Source organism: Streptopelia decaocto, assembly GCF_964273445.1.
Source record: "Streptopelia decaocto genome assembly, chromosome: 1".
NCBI lineage: Eukaryota > Metazoa > Chordata > Aves > Columbiformes > Columbidae > Streptopelia > Streptopelia decaocto.
Window position 1 is genome coordinate 93241273 of NC_138663.1, and position 25685 is coordinate 93266957.

Genomic DNA, 25685 nt, shown 5'->3' on the forward strand with positions numbered 1-25685 from the left:
GTACTACTTTCACACTCGTGGTGGCAGCTTGACCCAACTATCTGGCAGTGCATGAGCATCTCTCAGTCCCAAGGGATCCCTTTTACCCCTTACCTACAAAAATAGTATTTGAAACACTGGAAGCACAACAACTAAACCAAATCTTGCATCACAAAGGCACATCTAGTGAGGACTGTAGGGTTTTTTTGAAGAAAGTATCATCAAATCCAGCTCTGTGCCAAAGCCTGGTGATGTTCCAGCCCTTTCCGTTGCCAGCACCAAGCAAGTCCTGTGAAGGCCTGTGGGACACCGAACATGCTGTGTAATCAAGAAGCTCAAGAGACCCTCACCTGCCTGCTGGAGCTGCAGCAGTAACTGATGGAGGACACACATGGGTGACATCCATGGCAAGCTCCTGCTATGACCCCATGACACTCTTAGACTGAATTTAATGTCGTGCAAACCTGTGGACTCTGCCTGCCTGGTGTCTGATATGGTGTCCTTCTGTGAGATCCTGTTTTACAAGTAGAAGAAAGTTTCTAATCAGATGGCAACATTTACATATTTCAAAGTGTCGCTCAGTTTCCCCTCTGACATTAAAAGACATTGCAGCTCCACATAGGTGAGTTATTTACAGTGGCAATCACAACACTGTTTGTGTCAAATACAGCCAGCTAACCTTGCAAAAAATTACCTGCAAAGTTATCCCAAAAGAGCTGCTATCAAGACTGAGGAGGCTGGTAGAGCACAGAGAGATGTCTAAAATAGGAAGTGTCTCACTCAACGAGAGGAGCTTGCAAAGGAGGTTTCTCCACCTGAGCTGAGTCCCGCAGGCTCCCTTTGCAGAGAGAGGAGAGAAACAAGGGCTCTGAGCTTTGGGCTGGGCTTTGGGCTGGGCTTTGGGCTCACTTCTATTGTAAGTAATATAAAGCAGAGAAGCATCAAGATGTTTTCAGCCAGTAACAAATGAGTCAATTGATTTGCTTTCCTTCACTAAAATCTACACACACAAACCCGTGTTCCCCTTTAATTAAAGGATAAGAGGAAGAAGTTGTGCTTCGGATGCATTTTTTTTTAATCAATCGTGTGCTTAAAGTTGTTCACAGGAGACTGAAAGATTGAGTCCCTTAGTGCCTTTGCCCTGTGTCTAGTCAATTCTAATCCCCAAATGAAGTTTAGCTACATGTGGATGTGTCATGTTTCATGAGGGTAATGTATTTACAGGCTGACAGCTCTTATTTAGATTGCTTTCATCTCTTCTTTTCATTGGCATTTTACAGTTTTGTGTTACCAATTCCGCCTTTGGGGAAGAAGCCAGTATATAAATCTTAGATATGAAAGATCCAACGTGGATTAAGTGACACATGGCATGCACTGTGTCTTAAGGCGTTCAGCCAACCCATGCAGGAACCAGGTTGCCTGGTGCAGCCCCCAAGACAAACAAGTCCTGGCCTTACATGACTGATGGCAAGGAAGGCAAAGGCCATCTGAGAACGTGTGACAAGGAAATGAAGAAGTCCAGCAGCTGTTTCACACCTGGTCACGGTGACTAGATATGAAAGAACCGAGCAGTCTTCCAAGGCTAAACCCTGCTGGGATCAGTCAGGCCGGCATAGCGCAGCCACACAGCCCTGTCCCAGCAGCAGTCTGTGGTGTATGACCACGTAGGGTCGGCTCAGGCATGAACTTCAAAAGCAGTGCGGGTCCCTGCTTCTGGGACTGGAGCTACGCTGTCTTAGACCAGGCTCAAGTGTCTCTGCATAGCCCTGCACCCTGCAGCTAGTCATGTCCTTTCCTGATCACCAAGGACTTCATGGAATCATAGAATACCTTGGCTTGGAAGGGATCCTCAAAGGTCAGCTAGTCGAATCCCCCCTGATTTAACCTGGCTAAAACAACAGTGAAGGTGCCTGACAAAACTCCACCCTGCTGGTCCTCTACCCTGTCCCTAGCAAGCAGGACTGATTTCTTCAGCAAAACCAGCCTGCTCATGGTGGTACTCCAGCAAAGAGGATCACAGAGCCTCCCAGGACAAGCTCTACAGCAGGCTCAACGCGCCAGCTCTTTGCCACCAAATCATTCCTCGCCAACAAGCAGCAGCTTTTCTTCAGAAGCTGAACAGCTTGATGTAAGGCCATGACAGGCCAAATGCTCGCTGCTCCAAGGGAAGGGCTGAGTTACTATTAATGCCAGACCGGGGAGTCACTTTGCAACATGGATGGTCATTTATTTATTGTTTTATCATGACACATAAAATGCTATGGCTGCAATATCAAAATATGGTGTCACTTATAAAATGCCAGTATTATTAATGCGGTGGTAAGATACTGTTAACATTTACAGAGAGGTGTATAATAATTCGATAGTCTCGCCTAGTGGTTTGCTCCAGTGACAAAACACCCTGGCAAGCAGATGATGGATGGAATACAGTGCCTATTTATTATCATGGTTTTTCCTCCTTGATTACTGAATGGCCTATAATGAAACCAATATTTGTTGCTGAATGTAATCCCTTTGAACATGGTAGACAGGTCCTTTGCTTGTACAGTATGTGTCAGAATAAAAGACAAGCATCTGAAAAATAAAGAGACGGCATTTCCTTACAAAATGAGATGAAAAAATAAAACTATAAATGGAATTTTCAAGTGTTTCTTTTTATATTTAAAGCTCTTATTTCAATATACTGTATTTAAACATTCTTAAATAATCATTCTGTACCTCTGATTCTATGTTTCATCCTTGGAAACAAATAGAGCAATCTCACTATAGATGTGTGCAAATAGAAAATATATAAATATATTTAAGGCACATATCATAAAAAGGTGGTCTCGAAATTGTCACTTTTACAATGATCAGCTTGGGTCCCTTTCATTTTGTCCTGCAGGTTATTTGAGCTCTGTTCTTTTAAGCCTTTGAAGTCCACCTGCAACGAAGAGCCAAGCACACACATACTGTCCTGCGTTTCATTTTGTAAACTGCTTGACGACACCTGTAACGCAGTCCCGAGGCGGCTGAACAGCGGAGTTGATGTGATCCACTTCAACAAACTGAAGTCCGCTTGGTCGACTGCTGAGCTCCACGGGAACGTTGCTCCCACAGGCAGCGGTTCCGTCTCTGAAGTGCCGTGTCGAACGTCATGAAATCCCAGGGACCTTTCCAGACTACTTGCTGATGAGGGGAGTTTGCTCTCCCCAGGCAACACAGCACCCTGGGGAGAGGCAGCCACAGGCTGATCTGTTCTATGCTCTGCCTTTGTGTGTTCTTGGAAAAGTGACTCACGTATCTGAGGAGATGTTGGCAAAGGCGTGCTTTGGTTAGAAGCCTTGCAACAATCACTAGCGTTTGAGCTAAGGCTTGGTGAGAAGCTGTCTGCAAAGGGTTGTGCCTGACGCGCTGTTTCCTTTACATTCAACTTGGTCAGAAGATTGCTGCGAATCTCTGGGGGTAGTTTACTCAACTGGCGTCCAAGCTGAAGCTGAGTTGGGAATAGTGTTCCCTGAAGGGTTCTGTACAGAAATCTGCAGGAGGAGAAGGCAGACATGAAAAGAACTGAAAGAAGGACGTACTCAAGATATTATTAAGAGAAAATATCCAAGAAAGAAGTACAACACATACAAATAAGTGAGTTTTATGTGCCTTTCTTATGTTTGATATAGGAAAGCTTGCAGACGACAAGCTCTGGATGCTGTGCTAATGTTTTGATTAACAATAAGCACTGTAATAAATCTGCGCTTTAGCCAGCGATCCACCTTGTGTTTACATACAGTCTTTCATCTTTCCTGATGAGGAATCAAAGGCAACAAGGATCAGTCTGCAGGGCTGGCCTCCTGCATCCACAAGTAGGTAAGTAAGTCCACAACACACTATCAGGATTTCTGTACTGTGCACGTTATGAGAGGATGGGCTGAATCTGGAAGCATCATGGAAAACCTCACAGGGTAGCAAATCTCTGCATGGCCAGGAGGTTTGACCAACAGTCTGCAATTATCCCATTCCTGCGGTCTATGGCCAGGAGCTGTGGTCTGTTCCTGTGGTCAGGAGCACAGAAAAGGTGAGACAAACTGACTTCATACGAACAGCTGCTGAAAAAAAATGACTTGGCTGGTAAAGCAAAAAGAAAGGATGGAAGTGGAAAAGGAAATGTTTCTTGCCCGTCCAATCATATGCATAAAATGCTTTCATATATGGAAAAGGTATGAGAGAAGATACAATACCTGGGCAGCAATGCAACGACTGGTGATATAATGCAAGTGAAATAGAACATAGGGTCACCCATCAGCCTTTCCATGGTCCAGTAGGGATTGGATGGAGGATGGCATGCTGGGCAGGAAGCATTGTAAACCAGAGCCACAAAGAAAAACAAAATGATACTGAAGATGCAAGATGACCAGTGGAGAAAAGTCTAGAACAAAAAGCCAACAAAAGAATAATGATTCTTTATATCCTGAGAAATATGCTGTGATTCTCAATTAATAATTCTTAATTTCTGGAGACTATTCCATGCACAGCACCTAGTTTAGAGCCTTGTATTTTCAAAAATTCTTATTATAGGCACAACACTCCCAAACTGTCCACAGATCACAGTTTAAAACCTTTTTCATGTTTGCTTAAAATGCTTGTTAAAAATAGAATGTACCGAGGGAATGAAACAACCATCTGTTTTTGAAGAATGACACTAAGAAAAGAATTTGGTATATGCCAGTGAGTTTCTATGTAGGCTGTGGATACCTTACCCAAGTTTTGGTTTCAATAGCCAAATGTAGTATGATGGTGAAAAGAGCTATTGTGGTGATGGGAGTTCCCCAGGAGAAGACATCCACCTCCGAATCATAGTAAGTCTGTAAAGAAGAAGACAGAATTTAGCCCAAGTGGTGTTACCAGCTCTCCTCACAATGCTTGAAATAGAACACAAAACACTTACAAAATAGGGGATGAAGAAGCAAACGAGGCTTTGATACATAGCATCAATCATGTTCATCCAAAACATGTGTGGCTGGTACTCCTGTGGCACAAAAAAATCACAAAAATCAGAGCCTAATGAAAATGCTATTTGCTAGGATAGGTATTTTGAGGGGGATATTCCAATGGGCACTTTTAAGGGCTTGTGCAAACAGCTTCCCAACTTTGCCATTCAGCTAGGTACCCTTGGGGATGAAGTATGAAGAGTCCACCTGCAAGTCACTCTGTTCTGGGGCAACACTGCCATTCATTTTTTCTTTTTTTCTCCCCTGGCAAAGGGTGCAATTTGAATCTGACACTTGGGCCAGCAAACATTTATGAAGGTGCTCAACTTTATGCACTACAGTTAGACCACTGATTTCAGGAGGAGCTCTCTGAGCTGTAAGCACATGAGTGTTTTACATCATGTACATACAAGCACCGAGTATTTATACACAAGAGAGAAAACAGCAAGTGCACACACAGATAGAAAAGCAGATCTGCAACAATGATCTTTAGCAAGTAATGCAGCAAGTTATGCTATGCTATAAAAATGTAAATAAATATATATGCACTCAAATCTGTGTGTCTGGGCACAAAAATGCTCATTAAGAAACAACATTAAGCTAACATTTTTGTTTAAAGACATACACAGTTGCAGGGGTATGGATAGTCATATAAAAGACTTGGATCTAAGGAAAATAGTTTGCAAATGACAAAATACGTATTTAATTTGGGGATATGGGCTACATCTGCAACCACTGGGTTCATCAGGGCTCTTTACCTCTATAGCGAATAATAACTGCAGCCTAAAAATGGGAATTGAAAGATGCTTAGAACATGTGGTTAAGCATTGGAACAGGTTTCTCAGAGGGACTGCAGAATCTCTGTTCTTGGAAACATTAAAAACTGGACTAGATAAAGACCTGAGCACCCTTGTCTAGCTTTGAAGCTGTTTTGAGCATGGGGCTGCATCAGCTGGCCTCCAGAGGTCCCTTCCAACCTAAATTATTCTATATTACAGGCTTTGAATTGGTGATATCATTTTGAAAGAGATTTTACCTGAAGCAGGATTTTTGGCAAGTTTTAAAAATGCCTCTTTAGATAACTACTCAGAGAAAATGCTCACTAAATTTCAAACAAACTTAGAATGGTCTCTAGGCTTGCCTATGAGAAATAATGGTACTGCGAACCTGGGAGACTTCTCACTTTGCCAGCTGAACCCAGGCAGACTCAACTTCCCAACATGCTTAAGCCATTACGAGATTTCTATTACCTTAAAAGTGCGCAAGAAAGGAAGGTATTAGTGTTACAGATCTTTAAAGTGCAATGCACTGGAACAGAAGAAATGTAGAAAAAGGAAAACAACAGCTGGGTGAAAAAAAGAGATATTGGACTAATGCACTAAAAATAAGTTACGCTAAAATTCTTCTTGCATCTTTCCAGCACAGTGTGTAGCAATGACACTGGATGTGTAGGGTACCAAGTGCAGGGGTACAGTTCAAGGCAAAAGACACTCACTGTCTCCTCTCACAGAGCACAATGTCAGATCCTGTTAAGAAAGGTTTTTGCCTTGGAAGCAATGTCTCAATGTGGACAGTTTTGCCAAGCAGAGAGATTTTCCCACAGTACACTGTAGCTGTAATTACCAGAAATGGTTTGGCTCGAATCTCTCCTGCAATTCCTTCTGTTTTCATTGTACAATTCAAGCAGATGGGGGACAGGGTGTTTTCAACAGACAAGTCAGCCGAGTGTGTCATCTGCTGGTGACAAATGCCCTCAGAGTCTACGTCTATCGACCTCTGTGCTGACTCCTAAAGCCACCTTTCCCTCTGACTGTTTGTAAAGGGCTGGGGTCTGAAGTTTTGAGTACGTGCTGTGAGGTTATTCTGTGAAATTCCACACTACTCTACAAGGTATAACCTGTTTCATTTTTGTGGTTATTTGCAAGCCTGGACCATGAGGCAGGTGTTCAGGTTTGGCTGACTTAAAAGTATCCAGCCCTCTCTCCTGTTACATATTTCAAAATATAGCTGGTTTTGTCTGTTTGTTTGTTTTAAATGTACTTTTTGCATTTAGATACTTTGACTCAGGTGAGAAATATCACAAAATAATAATAGTGACTTGACTTCTCAGGCTATTTTTATCAGTCATCCATCCTTTGGGAACAGGATTGTTTCTTCATTGAAACTAAAGATGTCTAGGAAAATAATTTCAAAAAGTAAGAAGTTTTTACCTCCATATTCTGGCCGCTTCTATAAAGCTGAGGTACAGCAATTAACATTTCAGCTGGCACATCCTTATCCAGCACACCAGTAATCAGTTGAGGCAGAGAAGAGAATAGCAAATTAAAGAAGATGAGATACCACTGATCAATCATCGACGAACCAGAGAACCCGCAGTAGAACTGGTACCAGAAAAGAAGGGCCACAAACATCTGAAACAGAATGAGCAATGCTGTAAATATGACAAGATAAGCAGAGTCATCATCCCATTGTGTTCTGAAACCATTTTGACTCCAGTTCTGCAAGGACTTGTCTATGAACACTAGACACGTGAGCAATTCTTCTAAGGACACCGCGTCTTTGACTTGCTGTCCTGATGCTCGGACCACTCGGCTAAGCTACAAACACTTGGCACACCTGCAAGTCTTTGTGCTGCTGGAACCTTAGATCTCATGAGTCAGACATTACTTCATACAAAATTACCTTTCAGTTCAAGTGAAACTATGAGGTGCACTTTAACCATAAAAATCTGTCCCAACCATCATTGACATCTAGGTGTATGACTACTGATCTCACAGCACTTACATTACTATCATGAGAATAAGCATTTCCATAATAATATCCTCTGCCAACTTCAGAAGTTTTGAGAGGCTCAGTTGGTCAACAATATGTAACTCACAATAGGCTTGTTCAGGCTGGAGAAGACAAGGTTCCGGGGAGACCTTATTGTGGCCTTTCAGTACTTAAAAGGGGCTTATAAGAAAGATGGGGACAGACTTCTTAGCAGGGCCTGTGGCAATAGGACAAGGGGTGATGGTTTTAAACTAAAGAAGGGAGATTCAGGCTGGACATGAGGAAGAAATTTTTTACACTGAGGGTGGTGAAACGCTGTCCCAGGTTTCCCAGAGAGGTGGTAGATGCCGCATCCCTGGAGACATTCCAGGCCAGGCTGGACGGGGCTCTGAGCAACCTGATCTAGTCCCTGCTCAATGCAGAGCGTTGGACTAGATGAGCTTTGAAGGTCCCTTCCAACACAAACTATTCTGAGATTCTATCATTATATGAACTGCAGAAGTTTTTTGCAAAACCAACATAAGACTAGCAGCAGCAAGGGAGGTGAAATGGTGAGGTCTAGCAAAGTTGTCTTAACTATTCTGTGCTTTGAAATTCAGTGAATTAGCAGTGCTGTGAAGATTCCTCATTCTCCCCTACTCTTCAGCTATGTAAAGAAATCAGCTGCAGATGCTTCATGTAGCATGATGCAGATTGTTCATGTAGCTGGGTTGGAATCACCCAAAAAGGGACAAACCACACAACTCCATCTCTTCTACAAGCTCTGCAGCATGGGGAATCCAGAGGTTTTATGGCTCAGGGGAAGTGCTGATTTATTCTCTGAGGGGGGATTTGAGGCCTAGGAAAAGACGGGCAGCTTCCTAGAGAAGGAGATAAATTCCCATGCTTTGTCCTCCTAAAACTGCAATCTCTATTAGTCTTTGTAAACTGATTAATGCTAAACGGAAGGCAACCAGAAAAACATTGGCAACTGTTCCTTGAGGGTTTTCCCCATTTTAACCATGAAGAAGGGAAATGGCATGACCTCTCCTTTCCTATTATTTTTGTATTCTGTTCTCAGAAGCTTTCAGCCTGCTGGAGTATGTTAACATTTCATCATTTTTAGATGCATAGAGGAAAATACAGATCTGTTCCACCGGTATACCAAAATCTGATTGAAACGTAAATGTAGAAGAAAAAGCTATGGTCTGCTTAGTGACAACTGCTATAAGGAGGGTAAGTCTATATTGTGAAGGGGAATTGCCACAGAATGAGAGGGTCAGTCCTGCTGTACGTAAATGTATACATATGTATATATCCAGCTATATTGTATATATACATGTCCGGGCAATGTTTGCATACGACATTGAAGTGGCTTGGATAGCAGAGGAACATACCTCTCACTGTGAGCCCATACTATAAGCTAACCTATTAGAAGTGAATTGGTAGTAGTTTTTTAAGGATCACCTTTACAACTGTTTCTGTAAAAACATTTCAGGCAAAAATATCTTCCTCTGGCCAAAACAAGACTGAGTTACCAGAGCTTACCCTTTTCAGTACAGCTGGCTGGGACATGGTAATTTCATTTCAAAATTGAACAGATTTTAAAATTTATTTCCTTTCCACACTCAGAAAACAACAAAACTTCCTTGGTCTTTTCTCAAAACAGAATTGCAATACGTATGTGGATGTAGATACTTTTCTCTCACTCATTTCAAAGCAGCAAAATCCAACTAATCCTGAACCTAAGAATTTTTCCCCTCTAGAGATTTGTTAAAGCTAACATGTCGTGGAAACAGTCTGGCTTTATAAAAATGGGTAGTTTGATAAAAATACAGACAGCTGAAAATTTTCCTACCACCTCTAGTATGGGTGTCAGCAGTGCTGTCAAAGCAAGCTGTACAAATAAATGGCATTTCAGTAGCCAAGATTAAATCAGATTTTTTCCCCCCTTTTTTTTTCTTTAATTAAACAAGTGTTTTATTTAATTTCAGTTACAATGTTCCCTTACACTTCTGTGTATCACCCCCCTGAAAAAGTAAAAAGAAATTAAAAGAATTGAATTAGAGTTTAAATAAAAAAGGTTTCCTTTTTTCATCCCAGATGAGACTGTTTTATGAATGTTGCCCCAGACAGAATTTCTCAGTGAATGAAATATATGTAAAAAAATCCCCAGTGCTGTCTTGCAGAGATAATGTATAAGGGGAAGAAGCAGTGCATGCTTGTGCAGGTAGAATTTTATTTACATAAAAACCCTTTCCATCAAGTGCAGATATTTCCAGTCATGCTATGTTTTAGTACCTATTTTACTTGTGTTTTATTATTATCTCCACCAAGCCAAACATCTTCTTGGATAAGTCATCTGAGTTTCCAAATGGCTTTCGCAGCAATTTGGAGTTTAAACTTTGAGTTAGGTTCTAGTGGAGAATGGGAAATTTCATAATATGAAGAAATGGGGAAAAAAGCACTTGAGGAAAGAGAAAACTTGCAGAACATCTGTGGTGTAGCTATCTTGACTCTCTGAGGAGACTCATCCGGAATAGTCTCCTTGCAAAAGGATCATGTGCTCACATCTTGCACTTTTGAATATTCCTTCCGTGAGGGCAGGCGCTGTATCAGACATATTCATGGTCTATATGCTGGGTACCCCCCCGCGTTTTGAGAGTCGGTAGCAACAAATATTGCTCAGAAAGCTCTCAAGGCTGCCAAAGCAGAGCCAACACAAAGAGATATTCTTCAGCTATATTCTAGCCTTGAGGCAGCAGATTCTGAAAATATCTTACTAAAAATGGCAAGCAAAATCATACTCTTAATCAAGGGGAGTTGTACCAAAGGAAATGGAAGATTTTACAAGAGCCGAACAAAAATGTAGATGTATAAACAACATGTCTGGCTGCTGATTGCTGGAATGCCTTATGTGTAATACCACTTTTTGTTTGTTTTATTTTAATGTATGCTGGCTCTGCATACACTTCTTAGAAGTTCAGATTTGATACTGTCAAGCCAAAGGGTATCTTGGAAACACAGAGCATTGGGGTGAGAGTACAGATGTTCAGCATCATTCAGGATTGAGCCTTAAAACTCAGGCTTTTGAACACCAACACGGATTTCACTGTTGTGCTTCAACAGGTGGCTCTCCACTCGGGGCAGCGATATTTAAATCAGCTTGCTATTTCAGCCTCAGGCAGCAGTTCGGACTGTCCAAATCCCTTCTTTCTTTTGTGTCTGCGAGGGTGCTTGCATGCAGTTTCTGATCAGGCCACAGAAAGTATTTTAATACATCTGTGTTAACACAAAGATGATTTATTAATTCTTTAGCTCCCTTAGGTATTCCTATGATGTTCAAAATTTTAAGCAAATGATCTCTTCATAAAATACCTACCTCTAGAGTGAAATCACACAGGGATTAGCCAGGTCAAGAGGAATTTGTGTTAAAAAGTTGCCACATAAAAAAAAAAAAGAGACTATTAGATTACATTTGGAAAGCAACTTTTACAAAATTGAGAGCTACTTTTTTCTGATATTGAGGATAAAATACAGTCTCCTGCTCACAGTTCACACATTGCCCCCTGGAGCAGAGGTCAGAGAGCTCTGGCTCTCTTCTTTTTCCCAGTTCTTCATTTCCCTTGCTCCCAAGGCGATTTGCAGGTGTTGGAAGTGAGCAGATCCGTGTGCCAGCCAGTGACTCCTGCAGAGCTGATGGAATTCTTGGTTGTCTTGTTAGGCAGTTTTCAATCAATCATCTTTGCACTCCAAGGTCAATGCAAAGGGTCTTTGTTAGTGCCAAGGAGCTGAGCTGCTACTGGCTCAGTGCTCAGTGCTGGACTAACTCCTGTTTCATACACCAGGGAGAAAACGCAGACCCGTAGTCTGTTCTTTACCAGAGTGTGCTTCCTTTCTAATGAACTCTTTTTGGTTAGTTGGAACTAAGAGAAATCAAGAAAAACACCTTCCCATCTGAGGCACAGAGAGGACTAAAATTGTCTCAGGTCACTGGGAAATATGTACAGTGATTCATAAGCAACGAAGAGATAGATAGGGTCAGGGAGAGAAAACACACACAACTGCTACTTTGGACCAATGCTGGATGGCTTTGGCATTAAAGAGTCCTGTGTCTAGCCAGCTAAAGTCTGCAAAACTGCTCTATAAAGAAACTTTTCTTAAGCAGTGCTTGTTATTTCTGTTACCTAATTTGCACATTCAGCAGCACAGTGTAGCTGTTATGGAGTGGGTCCTGTATTTCTGCAAATGGCAGCCAGCTGTCTTTCAACTCTGCAAATTTCTTTGCAGCTTATTTATAAACCATTTGAAGGCTGACCTAATGCTCACTTAGCACAAAATAAACCCTGGAAACATGCGGTGCCATAAGGCTGCCAAGTTGAACACTTACTGCATTTTTGTAGAAGAAATACAGCACCATGTTGGCGAGTCGGGAATAACACCAGTGGCCGTGAACAAGCAAGAGTTTCTCCAAATGTCGGAACCTTGGGATTGCAAAGTCGCTTGCCATCACCGCCTTTAATGAAAGGAAAGTTGGAATCATCATTCATTTTCAACACCAACGGTGAATCTAATAATCTTCTCAACTCATACAGTCCGTGGAAATCATACTGATAAAGAATGAAATCCATTACAGCGCATCTGAAATGCAGCTATTGCTGCATGTTTTTGGGAATATCCATGAGAAAACCCAATGGCTTGGCAGAACACGCAAGGCGACTCAGTCTTTGCCCAGGGGAGATTATTATAGTCTGTGTTCCAGATGGTGACAAGCAGCAGCAAAAAGTGAGAGGTGACGATTGCAGTTGCATGAGCATGAAGGCCCAGGGCCCACCTGTGAACATCTTGGTAACACTAACATCTTTCTCTGTAAAAACTACAGGGTACTTACAGGGCAAAATAGATTTCCAGAGAATAAAATAAGAAAAGCATGATTAAGTGCTTGCGTCATAATTACTGGACTTTAAAAGACAAAACAATAAAAATGTTAGTTTTAATTAACATTTGCAGTCCTGGCTTATATAGTTTACTCAGCTGTCCTATCAGTATTGTAAGGGATTTTTGAAATTGCACTTTTCTAAAACTCTCTATGAGAAAATATCACACTAGACGAGACTCTTCTGGGACTTCACAGACTGCCAAATCACATTGGCAAAATGAATCACCCAGTTTCTCTCTGCTTCTGACTAAGTTTTAGGATACTGTACATCTAGATGAGTCCTTCTTGTAAATGATGGTGTTATCACAGTTGTTTCATGATCTTCCATATCCCTAGGATCACACTAAAATTTCATTTAATATTATTTCACATTTCATTTTCTATTTTGGTATTGCCTTTTTTCCCACAGTTCAGCAAAAACATGAGGAAAGGTGAAAATCTCCAAAGGAGCAAAGTCCTCCTCACACTCTGCAGGGTATATTTTGACTGTATTTTTAAAAGAAAGACATCTTTCTTTTAAATTTTTCCTAATTTCCTTTCTTGGTAAATCATCAAAAGGGCTCAATTTTCCCACATAAGTGCTTGTAGAAGCTATTAAAATAAACTCTAAAACAGTATGCAAGAGAAGGTGTACTAATGCATTGTAATTTAAGCAGCAGATGTACATAAGCGCTGGGACATTTTTTAATATGTTGACACATCCTGGGATTTCTCAGGTACTGAGACACACTTGTTATAACCTCTCTGCACAGAACACTCTGATTTGTCCTGCAGACATAGAGCTGTCTTGCAGTTTGAAGAGAACAGAGCCGTGGTATATCTGCTTCCTTGTCCTCCACCCCATCTCAGCCTATTTCAACGTTAAAACAAAACTGCTAGCTTCCTTTCATTTGCGCTTCTGACATAGTACTTCACAATACATTGTGAGAGATGTCGAGGTTTGTTTCTTTTTTATTCCATTTTGATTACAGTGAGGAACACAGTGGAGAAGATAGTGTTATCCAATTACATTTGCATGTTTATTTCATCTCGAAATATCCCCTCGATTTTCACATTTTTATTTTTTCTTCCAGCTTTTTCACAGGAAAAAGTGATTCACGCTCCACATGCTTCCACAGAATGGGGAAAGAAGTAAGAAAATAAATCAGAGAGTATTGCTGTTTCAGACATCTAAATGTTCAACGCCTTCTGAATACCTGCATGTGTAAGATTTTGACAGTTGTTTATAGTAAAGAGGCCTACATGGTTCCTTAGGACCTTGCAGTAAAGGAAGGGATCTATAAACATCTTCCACTCTGTTGAACTTTAATTTTAAAAGAAACCCCAACAAACAGGTAGTTTAATGGGTTAATGAGCAAATAGCTTTCAGATGTGAGTACACTGCAAGAGCTGGGGCATTTGAGGGTTGGTTATTCTAAGTGTATGAGCTCACCTGAAAGTGGAATAATGGGGAGAGGAGTAAAAAAAATGCTACGAGCACTATATGTCTGCATTAGCAAAGAAAGTGATCTGAATTAATAAATAGATCATAGGAGCTGATAAGTTCATAAGAGATGATAAGACTCAAGGGAGTTTGGGGCAGACTTTTTTGAGTTGATGGGCTTGGAGGGGAGCCCACAAAACCAGTCTGCTCTGGGGTCTCTGGAGCCTGAACTGCCTGCAGAGTGATACTGCAGAAGTTATCCAAAGCTCTCGGAACCTGATGAAGGCTGTGGAACAACAAATACACTCAGTATCAGCTTAATCCAAGACTCCCGTTTCTCCTGCCCTCTCTGGTCATCAAAGTCAGACTCATAGGATATACGTCTGGGATGCCACAGGCACAATGAATAGCTCAATATTTTTGTGGTAGCATCTTTCCAGTCTAATTTATAGCTGCTAACATGTTTGGAAAAGCTTTTTTAATGGATTGCAGGCCTGAAATCTGTCTCTTTGAAGAGCACTGATGGACATCCCTTTTGCCCTGGAGATTACTTTGACTGAACCTACTGGATGATTACAAGAAAGAAAACAGGGGTAATAGCTCTGCTGGGTCAGGCTGAAGCCCATCTTCCCTAGTATCCAGCCTCCAACGATGGCCAACAGAGGATGCCTTTGGAAGCGTAAATGAATAAATAAGAAAAACATCTACTGACTTTTCTCCAGAGTACTGTCCTAGCTTCTGGTGACCTGCGTGTCAGAAAATGCACAAAGCTGACATCCAAGTTCATAGCTCAGTTAAATGTTTGTTTCTTAAATTTGTGTGCTGGCCCAATTAAATTACAGGAATCTCATGGAATAAAATTCTATAGCCAACTTGTACAGTGTGTGAAGGAGGCTTTTCTTCCTTTTGAGCAAAACATCCAGGCAGTGTTGCAAAAAATGCAATGTGTGTCAGAGAGCCGCCCACTGGTAACTAAGTTAAGGAGCATGCTCATCTGCTCAGGTCCTCAGGATGGAAACACTTCTCATCTTCTCTGAAGAGCTGTTTGTCATATACTCAGCTACTCTGTTTTCTCATGCAATTAGCCTGTATCCTGCCCAAATACAAGGAAGATTGTGGAAATAAGGTATTTTCCTCATTCTCTGTGTCTTACTGTCATGTTTGGTGCTAACGAGGCAACTGAACTGCACTAGCATTAGAGGCAGTAGAGGGAGTAGGTAATACAGTAGGTAATTCATCCTATAAATATACATCCTCTCCTCTGGGGATGGGAGAAGTGCCTCTTATGCAGCTGTAAATACACTAATCACAGGCTGAACACATCCAGAAGACTACAGGGCAAGTCCCCTTATCGTGCTGTTCCCTGAGGCAGAAAATGGGGAGAAAACCAAGACTTGGAATAGTGTGTAGGGAGCAGTGGTTCTGCAAAGGGCTGCAATTTTCTCTTCACTGTTCCGCTGTCTGAACTGGCTAATTTTCTGAGAAGGCAGCATGTTTAAACTCACCACAGACCTGAGAACAAACACAAGCTCAAATGGAAGCTGAAAGCATCCTTACAATGCGCAACTGGTGTTCCTGAGCACAACTTGCTGCTTCTCCTTTGTTTGCGCTGGCTCTCCAAAGGTAGCTTAGTCAACCTGACATATGAGAATTGCCTATTTCACCCTCCCATGGGAGCTCCTTTCAGTGAACCAGCAACATTACCTGCATGCCTTCTTGACCAGAGATCCCCACGCCAACATCTGCTACTTGGATCATGCTGACATCATTGGCACCATCACCTAAAGATGACAAGATACAGTTTTGTTGTCACTAGCAGACCAGGAACAGTTAGCAGCAGCAAAGCAAAGGAAAACCAGTTGTTACTGAGTGTTGGCTGAGTAAATAAGGGAGATGTGGGGTAGGAAAGGATCTGTCTTTGGAATATAAGGTTCGAAGCCTGGCAAAGCTGTCAAGACATTCTGATCTTTGTAAACTTTTTTTTTTTTTTTAAATAATGGAAAAGTATTATAAAAATAAAATAAATCCCTCTCTTTTTTAGTAAGATCTAAAATTCAAGTATCTGGCCTGAACTGCACAAATACTAAAACAACAGAAGGTGAGAATCAGCTCCCCAATACTTCTACTTCCTGATTAACTGTCTGCTTGCAATCAAGTATGACTAAGAATGAAATGTGCAAGGAGGCCTAAAGCCAATGAGAATGTCTATACAGTAAAAAATACAATAAAGTTAAAAACTGGATGAATTATTGACTTGGGTTGACCAGTCTAATATCTTTAATATACCCATCACAGGCAGATTTAACTGCAATGGTTGCAGTCGCCGACCCTTGCTCTGCTTCCAATCATGACACCACAAATGACAGGTGCCATAGAAAGGATACCAGAATGGGATGTGTTTCTACTTTTTAACCTCTTAAATTTATTGCCAGTGTGCTAATGGAAAATGAAGCAGTATTGGCTGTTGACAAGACAGTTGGTTTTAAACTTCAGTGGCTGAGGCGTACACTCACATCTCTCTCCAGCTTCCCTGCTGTTGACACATGTACGAGGGGCATCTGCTCACCTGACACAGCTGATGTCTCTGTGACTGTGCAACACAACCCCCCGTTAGCTCACGTGGGTTAAAAGGGAGGATGTGTACAGCAGGGCTTTTAATCCAGAGCAAGAGCTTGAATTCAACTCGCAGGCTCAAAATGCTCAGAAAGAATGAAAACACAAGCTGCCCAGTCTTGACTAGTGTTTTTAAGCATTCTTGACAATTCAACTTAACCAGCCAGACGATTTTGACAACATATGCAAATGAATATGTCCACAGTCAGCCAAAGATATAAATTCAGTATGAGGGAGGCATATTTGAGCTAGATATAGCGAACATGAGGAGTATTATAATCAGCACACATTTGGTGATGTAGATGTTACAGGAGTCTGGCAATTATTATATGTACTTAGGGTTTCTCATGGCTAAGTCCAACCGACATGTTCCTGCTATGATTAACCAAGACAGGTAGATGAAATCTGGTGTGTTTGCAACAATATATGCTGCAATCACATCTTCTAATGCAACCCAAGCCTAGACTTGAGACAGGGAAAGAAGATCTGGCTGACTTTTCTCAGGCAAAAATCATGGAAACAGGGAAGATCCTGCCAGATTTAAGACAGGATGACTGACAAAATCTTCCCTTTGCCAACCCAGCAATTAACAGGGAAGAAGTGTAAAAGCTGGCATGATGCCAATCATAAATCCATTCTCTATACTGACAATGCCAACTCACATTCTATGCTGTGTGGACAACTTGTGATGAAAAATGCAGAACTTTGAGATGAAACATGATTGGATGAAACAACACTAAGCACAATTCTGTTCTGTGTAATACAGTGATTGCAAAATGGAATTCTGCACAGCATCAGCTAACCCAATCCTTCACAGATGTGTTTGGACATGCCAAAACCTCACAGCATACCTGGGCCCCTATTGCCTAACTTCTGTAGAAAGAAATACCAAATACCACTCCAGAGTTCTATCCCAGTTTTGAATAAATATCTTAGAGTAAATATGTTAGTCTGACACATTTTCAGACAGAACTGGAAGGTTATTTGAGTCGTGACGCAGCTGGAAGAGTCCTATTGCAAGTCAAGAAATCAAAATTCTTAAGGCACAGTATACACACCAAGGCAGGCTAGTTGAAGCTGAGATATTTACCTATTGCCAAGGTCATTGCTTTGAGTTTGTCTCTGACCAGTTTCACTACCATGCTCTTTTGGAGTGGGGTAGAGCGACAACACAGTACCGAACGGCATCGCTTGGCTAGTGCGAGAAATTTCTCTTCTAGCGTAGGTTCCAGGGCATAGGCTAAAGTCCTTCCATCAATCACTAGGCCCAAGCTGGAAAGCACAGAGGAAGAGGGTGGATAGAGAGGGGTGAACCCAACAGTCATGTTTCCAGTAGCTTCGTCTATTGTGTTGTTTGAAAATTTAGACTCTACGCATTGCAGACACTGTTCCAGCAAGACAGCACATGTCTCCTGAAAAAAAAAATTCAGAATAAGTATGCTTGAGAGAAAAGAACATGTATTCAAACATTTGTGTTTGCTGTATATTTTGGCATAAGGAATATGAGGAATGCATTATATTTGCTGCAGAGTTAAAGTTTTAATTTCTAATAATCTTTTCTATTCTCTCTAAACACAATTCAAGCAGAAGATACGACTCAAAAAGCTTAAAAACTAATTCCTGTTTAACATGCAGTATTGTATGCTAAACTCATTTATTTTAGCTCCTTCTCAGAATAACAGTGCTGGGAGATGATATAATTGGTATCAGTACCAAGTTAAGTATGGTGATGAACACTACGTATACGCCTACGACTCAGATCAAATAGTTATGCATTGTTAAAGGCCAATTAAAGGCTATTTAAGCTGAATTCTCTCTCATAGCCATACTCAACTAAAAGATGTTATTAAGAATATACGAACATTTAAAATGAAATGCTATTGGTCTTACAGCAAGGTATGACAAAAAAGAAAGATCATGGAAAATCAGTTTACCAGTTCAGTTGATACACTCAAGAATGGAAAATGCTGTTATCTTTTCTTCCTTTTCGAAAGAAATTGGAGCTGGATACTGCTGTCCTACCTCTCCTCTGCTGATCTGAAGTCCAATTTTATCAACCCGTTAAAGGACTATAGCACTATCAGTCTGGTTCCTTGTATGTTAGACCATATCAGTAAACTCTCTGTGACTGTCTGCTTGCAACGAGTTGAGCACAGGAAAGAGCAGTAATTCAGAAGAATTAGAAAAGCTCTGTTAGGAAGCAAGGCATTACTGTAGATGTGGTTTTCTGACTCTCAGAGTTAACATTGCAATTTAAGTATTGCTTCTATCTCCAGAGAAAATGCCACCTGAGAAAACATGAATGACTGAGTTATCTAAATACCATGTTTCAGTGGTGTAAAATAAAGCACAGATTCTCAATAGGTAATAAATTGTTTTTCTTCCTCAACATGTTTAATAACAGGTTGCTTTTTGAGACCCATTAGTGCCAATAAGCAAAACTAAGGATGTTTTGAGAATGCATCCCAAGGAAAGGCATTTATGCTGCTGTGGCATATTTTTATTCATGCTGGAGCCCCCTACACAAAGTTACATGTCTTCAGTAAGTTTATGACACATGACACTATGACTTAGAAATATGATTCACTGAAAAGTATTCAAAGACATGTCCTACCTGAAAATTACGGATGTAGCAGGAAAAGAAGAAAAAAAAAAAAGAAGGAAAGGAAAAAAAAAGCCATCAAACTTTTAATTGTACAAGTTGAAAATAAAGCAAAGCTAGTTCACAAGTAAACTTGTGTATTGGATCTGCTTACTGGTGATTCAGCATTCAAAGTGATGATTTCTTCGTCGTGATCTAGTAGCTTGCAGGCATATGCAATATTAACAGCTGTTTCTTGCTTGTCTCCAGTAAGAACCCAAATCTGCAACCCAGCTTTGCGCAAATTTGCAATGGTTTCTGGAACACCATCCTGTAAACGGTCTTCAATGCCAGTTGCACCTAAGCACATAGAGAAAGCAAAATATTCCACATTAATTGAATACTTAGGGTTCGCCTCAAATGGTAAGTTTGGATTTTTTTAAAAAAACAACAGCACTTTTATTGGGAAAGACCTGGACTACAATACCAATGGTTTCAAGATTTGGGCAGCAGTTTTGGGGTATTGGGAAAGAGGAGGGGAAAATAGCTGGGGTTAACATCTGCAGCAACAGTCAACAACAAATCCAGAATTCAAGACTTCAGAAGCAATCTGATGCCTCTTCTAGTCTCAGAGGTTCACAAGGTTGATGTATGTATCTTTGCTTACTGTCTCTCTGCTCTGTATCTTCACCATTTCTTCTGCATGTTGCTAGAGAAGATATTGTTGCTTCTATGAGATCGTTTTCAGTTCTTAAGGGTCTTAACTGCCTTTCCCCAACTACAAGAGGCTGGGTCATGAGACGTTTCTCTCTTTTGAAGGGGAACAACAGCAGAACTGCAGCTTGGCAACAGCACATTAGGCTGCAGACATCAACCTAAACCTTTTTCTGCCTTGTTGCTGCTCTTTGCTCTTGCAGAAAGACACTGGTTGCCAAATGAGATGCAGCAGGGAACAAATCATAAATCTGTTGGCCATGATGTGAAAGCAAAATGTGGCTTTTTCACACTTCCAATGTATCTTTCTACCTCTTTATGAGATGCTCAGTCTCTTTCTTAGCTTTCACAGATCAGTTGACAGGGACAAGATTTTCAAATATGGTAGCAAAAGCCACTCAGGACCAACTTCAGCATCACCACTAAATACATCCGTTTCAGAGAGGCTTCAATGTGAGGAAATGTAAGCACTCACTACTACAGAATGGGGAGGTGTCAGACATGCAAATAGGCTGAAACAACAGGAAAAACAAAGTAAACTTTTCTCAGCTATTTGTTTTCCCTATGGTTGTTCCTTGAAAAAAATATTGTAGCAACAGAATATTAAATTCAATATTTAAATAGAATTTTAAATAAAAAATGTTTTAGCAATACAAGTCCACCTGAAGTCTGAGCACCAGTCATGTAACTGGAAAACACATTCTTAGGATAATGTCAGGAAAGCTATTATTATCCAAACAGTGTACAAAGCAAAAGTTATTCCTGTTCCAGACTCACTTTTTTATTCCCACAACTTAGTCACAACTGATCATTGTAAGATATAAACCACAGTATGAAGTTCTTGGGGAAGGACTGAATGAGAAGTTTACTGATGGTTAGAGTTCAATTATTTGTCTGGCAGTTCAGTTTCACTTTTCCATCCCCCACCCCAGTGCAGCCAGAGCCAACAGGCACAACCATGGTGGGATCCTCCTGATTAATAACGTGGTCCGAATTAGTCACCTCATGCTCCCCTTTAAGTCAGAGAATGAAACGAAGAAATAAACTTAAAAGCAGAGTCAATTATACTGTTAAGCAGCATTCTTTATTTTATCAGTGCTGCGGAACACTGGGGATCATCCTCCATAAGTGCTCCAAAGACTGGATGTTCTTGTGTTGCTTATAGTCACATAATTATTACATATGCATTGCAATTTTTGAAAATTTTGACATACAATACATCTATACTAAGAAATAATTGATGTTAGCTATAATTGTTTAGTTTCTTACTTACAATACACCTATTAATTATTAGTTAAAGATAAGCTAAGCACTCTGCTTCTAAACATTGTATTACTTAATCTCTCTCCCTCTTGTTATGAAGAAGGATCTAAAACTTGAAAAATATCCCCTCATTTTGCAGGTGGTCAGAAAGCATTTATCTCATGTCAATTGCTTAATGATTGGTATGTCTTTTACAACTTAATCACGGTATACATGAATTTGGCAGCTTCTCTTCAATTCCCCCCTTTTCATACACTTGCAAATTCTTTTGCAGTAGAAAACCAGACACTCCAAGGGCATGATTCATCTAATGCTAAAGCGGGTATCTAAGACAGACCAAATGAACTGCACTTTCTCTTTTTGTCTCTCCGTTGGTTACATGAGGAGCCTTAGAGATCTGTAGCAGACACATCAGAAGTTGGGTGAGGTGGATCTCATCTCCCAGAGACAGGCATGTGGGCAATTAGTGAAGGCTGTTATCTCCAACAGTGTTATGGCCGTGCCAAATTCTTTGCCAGAGAAAGCAGCTGGATGCTTGGAGCAGTAGTGAATATATATACATTTTAGAATCTCAGTGCTTTCAACATCTCAAGTCAGCAGAGGAAGAGGATGACTTAGTTCTTGAAATACATTTTGCATACACTGATTTTAACTGCGTCATTACAAAGTACTGCAATCCCTTTCCACAGAAAACACAGGCCCTGAGTGCATGTGCTGAACCTGACATATATGAGAGCTGATGCCTCTCACAAATGCCATTTATGAGCTTCGCTTTCTGACTGTCTCTGGTGCCCCTGGAGTCATGGAGGTCTCTGACATGCTGAGGTGGCACTAAGCTAAGAAAATTCTGCAGACAGTTTGGGCCAAGTCCTCCTCCTGTTTAGAGCAGCCGTTCCCATTTATGATATTGTGTCAAATTCAGCCCTGGCATTGCTCCAGTCATTTCACTAGTGATAAAAAGATGGCAGGAGCAAGGAAAACAGGTTATGTCTGTTATGTTAATTATATTCCATTCCTTTGTGGTGCTGCACATGACAGCCATGACAAAGTCCAAAAGAAGCCAATTTCTGTACTGTCAGAAACCATTTAAGGAAAAGAATGGATTTCATAGCCAAGTTTTCCGAATTTTTAACACATTTTAATTTCATGTCCACCTCTCATTTTGTTACCTAGCAGATGCAGATTCTTCTCTATCCGCAGTGCTGACTGAAACAGAAGTTCTTCACGATTTTCAATAGAAGATTCTGCTTCTAAATGGCTTTTCAACCAACAGGCATACTCATCCTTGCTGAGAACCTATTAAAAAGAGTATGTGAGGGCACAGTCAATGTGATGCAGAGGCATTCATACTTTACTGAATAAAATGAAAAAGAAGTTATGAATCAAGAACAATAAATTAATAAATGCCTTCAGTAATCTTTGCCAAGACTCTCCTTAAAAGCAAACTGAGAGTCTGCATTTACTTACTCTTTTTGCAATACAGAGGGTCCGCAGCCCATCTACAGCATACAGATTAAGGTAATTTTGGGTTTTGCTTTGGATTTTTTTTTGATGTTTGCCCCGAGGGTCATCTAGATAAGAATTAAAAAAGAAATTAGTGATTGAAAAATGACGGCAGCAGAATGGCCTCAGAGAATAAAAACTTGTCTACAGTACTCACTGTACCAGGACTTTATAACTGATGCTTTAAAGACCTGCTGATGTCTCCTGGGAAACTCAAGTAAAACATTTCATTTATAAAATGCAATATTGTCTTTTTGTTCTATCTTTTCTGTCTTCTCTCTTCAAAAGTTGTGAATTCATGTTAGAAAGACCTCCTTTTGCTTACTCCTTAAGTATTTGTCTGGCTTGATAATCTTCACAGCAAACAAGAACATCAGAAAGAGAAGCATGATTTCAAATACACTAGTAGCAAATGCTTCTCCACATCTCATCATGTGCAGAAAAATGACACTTACTTAAAAACAGCACTTAGTTTTCCACCAAGGTTAATATCTCAAAAGAACCAGAAACAGTGCTCTGTTTTGCATATCTATGTGTATAAAGGTACTTCTGTTGCTGCTGTACTGATACTGTAATACTTATTGGCCTGAGTCAATGCAAGAAGTTCTGGGTATGACTGTGATTTCATTTAGAAGAGAATTCACACTTGTGCAGACCTCCCGGATAGCTTCTACCTTGAATGCAGCAGCACAAATTCCACTTAGCTTTACTCTTCACTTAAAGCCATGTGTAAAAACTCAAAATCAGGACTGAGCATCTGTTCCTTTTCTCTCTTTATTTGGGATTGGTTCAATGTGCTCACACTGTGATAAAAAAAGAGTAATGAATATGACAGTAACACATTTTGTTCCATCTCATTGCCTAAAACGATGCCTTCGAAAGTTAAAAACAGGTGATATGCATCTTTTTTATCAGCTAGGATCAAGACAGGTTCATGTACAATGTACTGTAGTAATAATCTTAAAGAAAATGAATTGCAGCGTTAGTACTAAAGTAAATGTATAAGCTGGTAAGCTTTTAGACTGGAACTATTGAGTGAGAATTACTGGTACCTTATGCCACCTTTTCTTATTCCCTGATGTCATATAATTTTTTTTCTCAAGTCTGAAATTTTTTGGGGTGTAGAATCATTTCAGGTTTATAGTTCTGTAACTGGAGCTGTTCCTTAAGGCAATATTTGTGTTACTGGTACTTGTACAGTAACCAGTCACAGAGTCAAGTGACTGCTACTCATCACCAGACATCACCAGTCTGAGCACCTGAAGCAACCTACTACGTATCATCTCAGTTCACCACTGAGTGTGCTCACCTCTTTCAACTGACCATACTGAGAACCTACGGGCACTAGACTCTTATATTAAGCACTTCATACAGTTATCTACATTAGATGACACAAATATCTTACCGTTTATACTTTTTGGTGCACATTTTCCCAGTGTGCATTCATAGCGGATTTAATCTTGCTATGTGTGACCACATATATCCATGTCTATTTGTCTATAAACTTACACAACATTCAGCACCTTCGTATTTACACGGAAGCACAGTGTCTAATTGGGCATTCAGAGGATCCAGCACAAATACATACAAGTATTGATGTTGTAGGAAAGAAGGAGCTGGGAGCTTGGAATCTCAATATTCTGTTTTTGTTCCTGTTATATCAACCATGTATGAGTATGATTTACTCACCATATAGCTATTTTCTCACCTTTGAAGACTGTCCTGTCCTCTCTAGTGGGAGTGTACATACCCAGCTGCTCCTAAGGGACTCCATAAAGACTGTGGTAGTCCAAGCATTCCTTCATTTTAGTTCTATCTCTGATTAAGGTCACATGGTGAATACTGGTAGGGATATTCTGGTGGACCTGTCCCATCTATCTGTTAATGCTACCTATGCTATCACTACAGATTTTTTCAAAGCATCAGTACAAATGTATTATTCCAGAAGAAGATCCCTAGTAATGTTATGTGCAACTGGAAAGCCCCTTGTCACGCTGTAGCTTGTGGCTCCGACACACATGCCCCAAAGTTCCTTCAGAAGCTATTAAACTGGTTCACAACTAGATAGAGCTGCAACATAAAGTGGAAATGCACACATTCTAATCTGGAAACCCAACAGAGTTTCATTTAGCTTCTTTCCTGTTTGCACATGATAATATTTTTGGCATATGTGACTTGGCTGTGCAATACAAGCACCTTTTTTTGGTGAGAGAAGTACTACAGCAAACTTTCTAGGCTTCTTATATTAGTGAGTCAGCTTTTTTAACTTTAGAAGAATAAAGTAGGCAAGCACTTTTTCTCACTTATTGTGATACATTACTGTTCTAGAGAGAAATGCCATATTTCTTACGTATCTCACACAAAACTGTCTTATGGGAGTGGCTGTCTCAGTCACTCACTGATTTCAAATGGCACGAACTTGAGTAAGTGCTTAAACACAACCAAAAGTCATTCCTATCTCTTTAGGTGTTGTTAATCACTTCAGATCTGAGTACCAGGGGCACTAATGCAGTATTCACATCAAATGCTTATAGCACTTTCAACAAACACAGTACCTCCTTACAAGTAGAGATGTGCACACCATCTTCCGTGTGTGGACGGTTGCACTGCCCTCCCTTCTCCAAGAAGCATATCAATGAGAGCCAAACCCCTTCTAGCTCTTCATGTGTCTCATCAGTCTTACCCTGAGATTCACCTTGTGCTCAGAAGATAAAAAGAGGGGAGGAACCTCCTGCAGACAAAACCCAGTTGTGGAGATTTTTTTTTAGCTGGGACACAGTGCCTATGCTGAGCAGTGTGACCACACACACAAGTCTGATGAGGAGCGGCTGAGGGAACTGGGGCTGTTCAGCCTGGAGAAAAGGAGGCTGAGGGGAGACCTTATCGCTCTCTGCAACTACCTGAAAGGAGGTTGTAGCATGGAGGGGGTTGGTCTCTTCTCCCAAGTAGCAAGTG

The 25685-nt window shown here is 40.7% G+C and overlaps 1 protein-coding gene across 1 annotated transcript in view; it reads right to left on the reverse strand.

The window, feature by feature from the left end:
* Window positions 1–2194: 2194 nt before the first annotated feature.
* Window positions 2195–25685, reverse strand: part of ATP10A (ATPase phospholipid transporting 10A (putative)) — a 115093-nt gene continuing 91602 nt past the window's right edge. Inside the window, exons 11-21 of the mRNA XM_082076033.1 lie at window positions 22695–22798; window positions 22397–22523; window positions 19426–19610; window positions 17760–18081; window positions 15761–15837; window positions 12085–12210; window positions 7154–7354; window positions 4901–4981; window positions 4713–4817; window positions 4194–4381; window positions 2195–3497 (exon numbers count right to left, since the gene is read on the reverse strand). Of these exons, the coding sequence (XP_081932159.1) occupies window positions 2792–3497; window positions 4194–4381; window positions 4713–4817; window positions 4901–4981; window positions 7154–7354; window positions 12085–12210; window positions 15761–15837; window positions 17760–18081; window positions 19426–19610; window positions 22397–22523; window positions 22695–22798 (2222 nt within the window). The 3' untranslated portion in view covers window positions 2195–2791. The remainder of the gene's footprint in view (window positions 3498–4193; window positions 4382–4712; window positions 4818–4900; window positions 4982–7153; window positions 7355–12084; window positions 12211–15760; window positions 15838–17759; window positions 18082–19425; window positions 19611–22396; window positions 22524–22694; window positions 22799–25685) is intronic.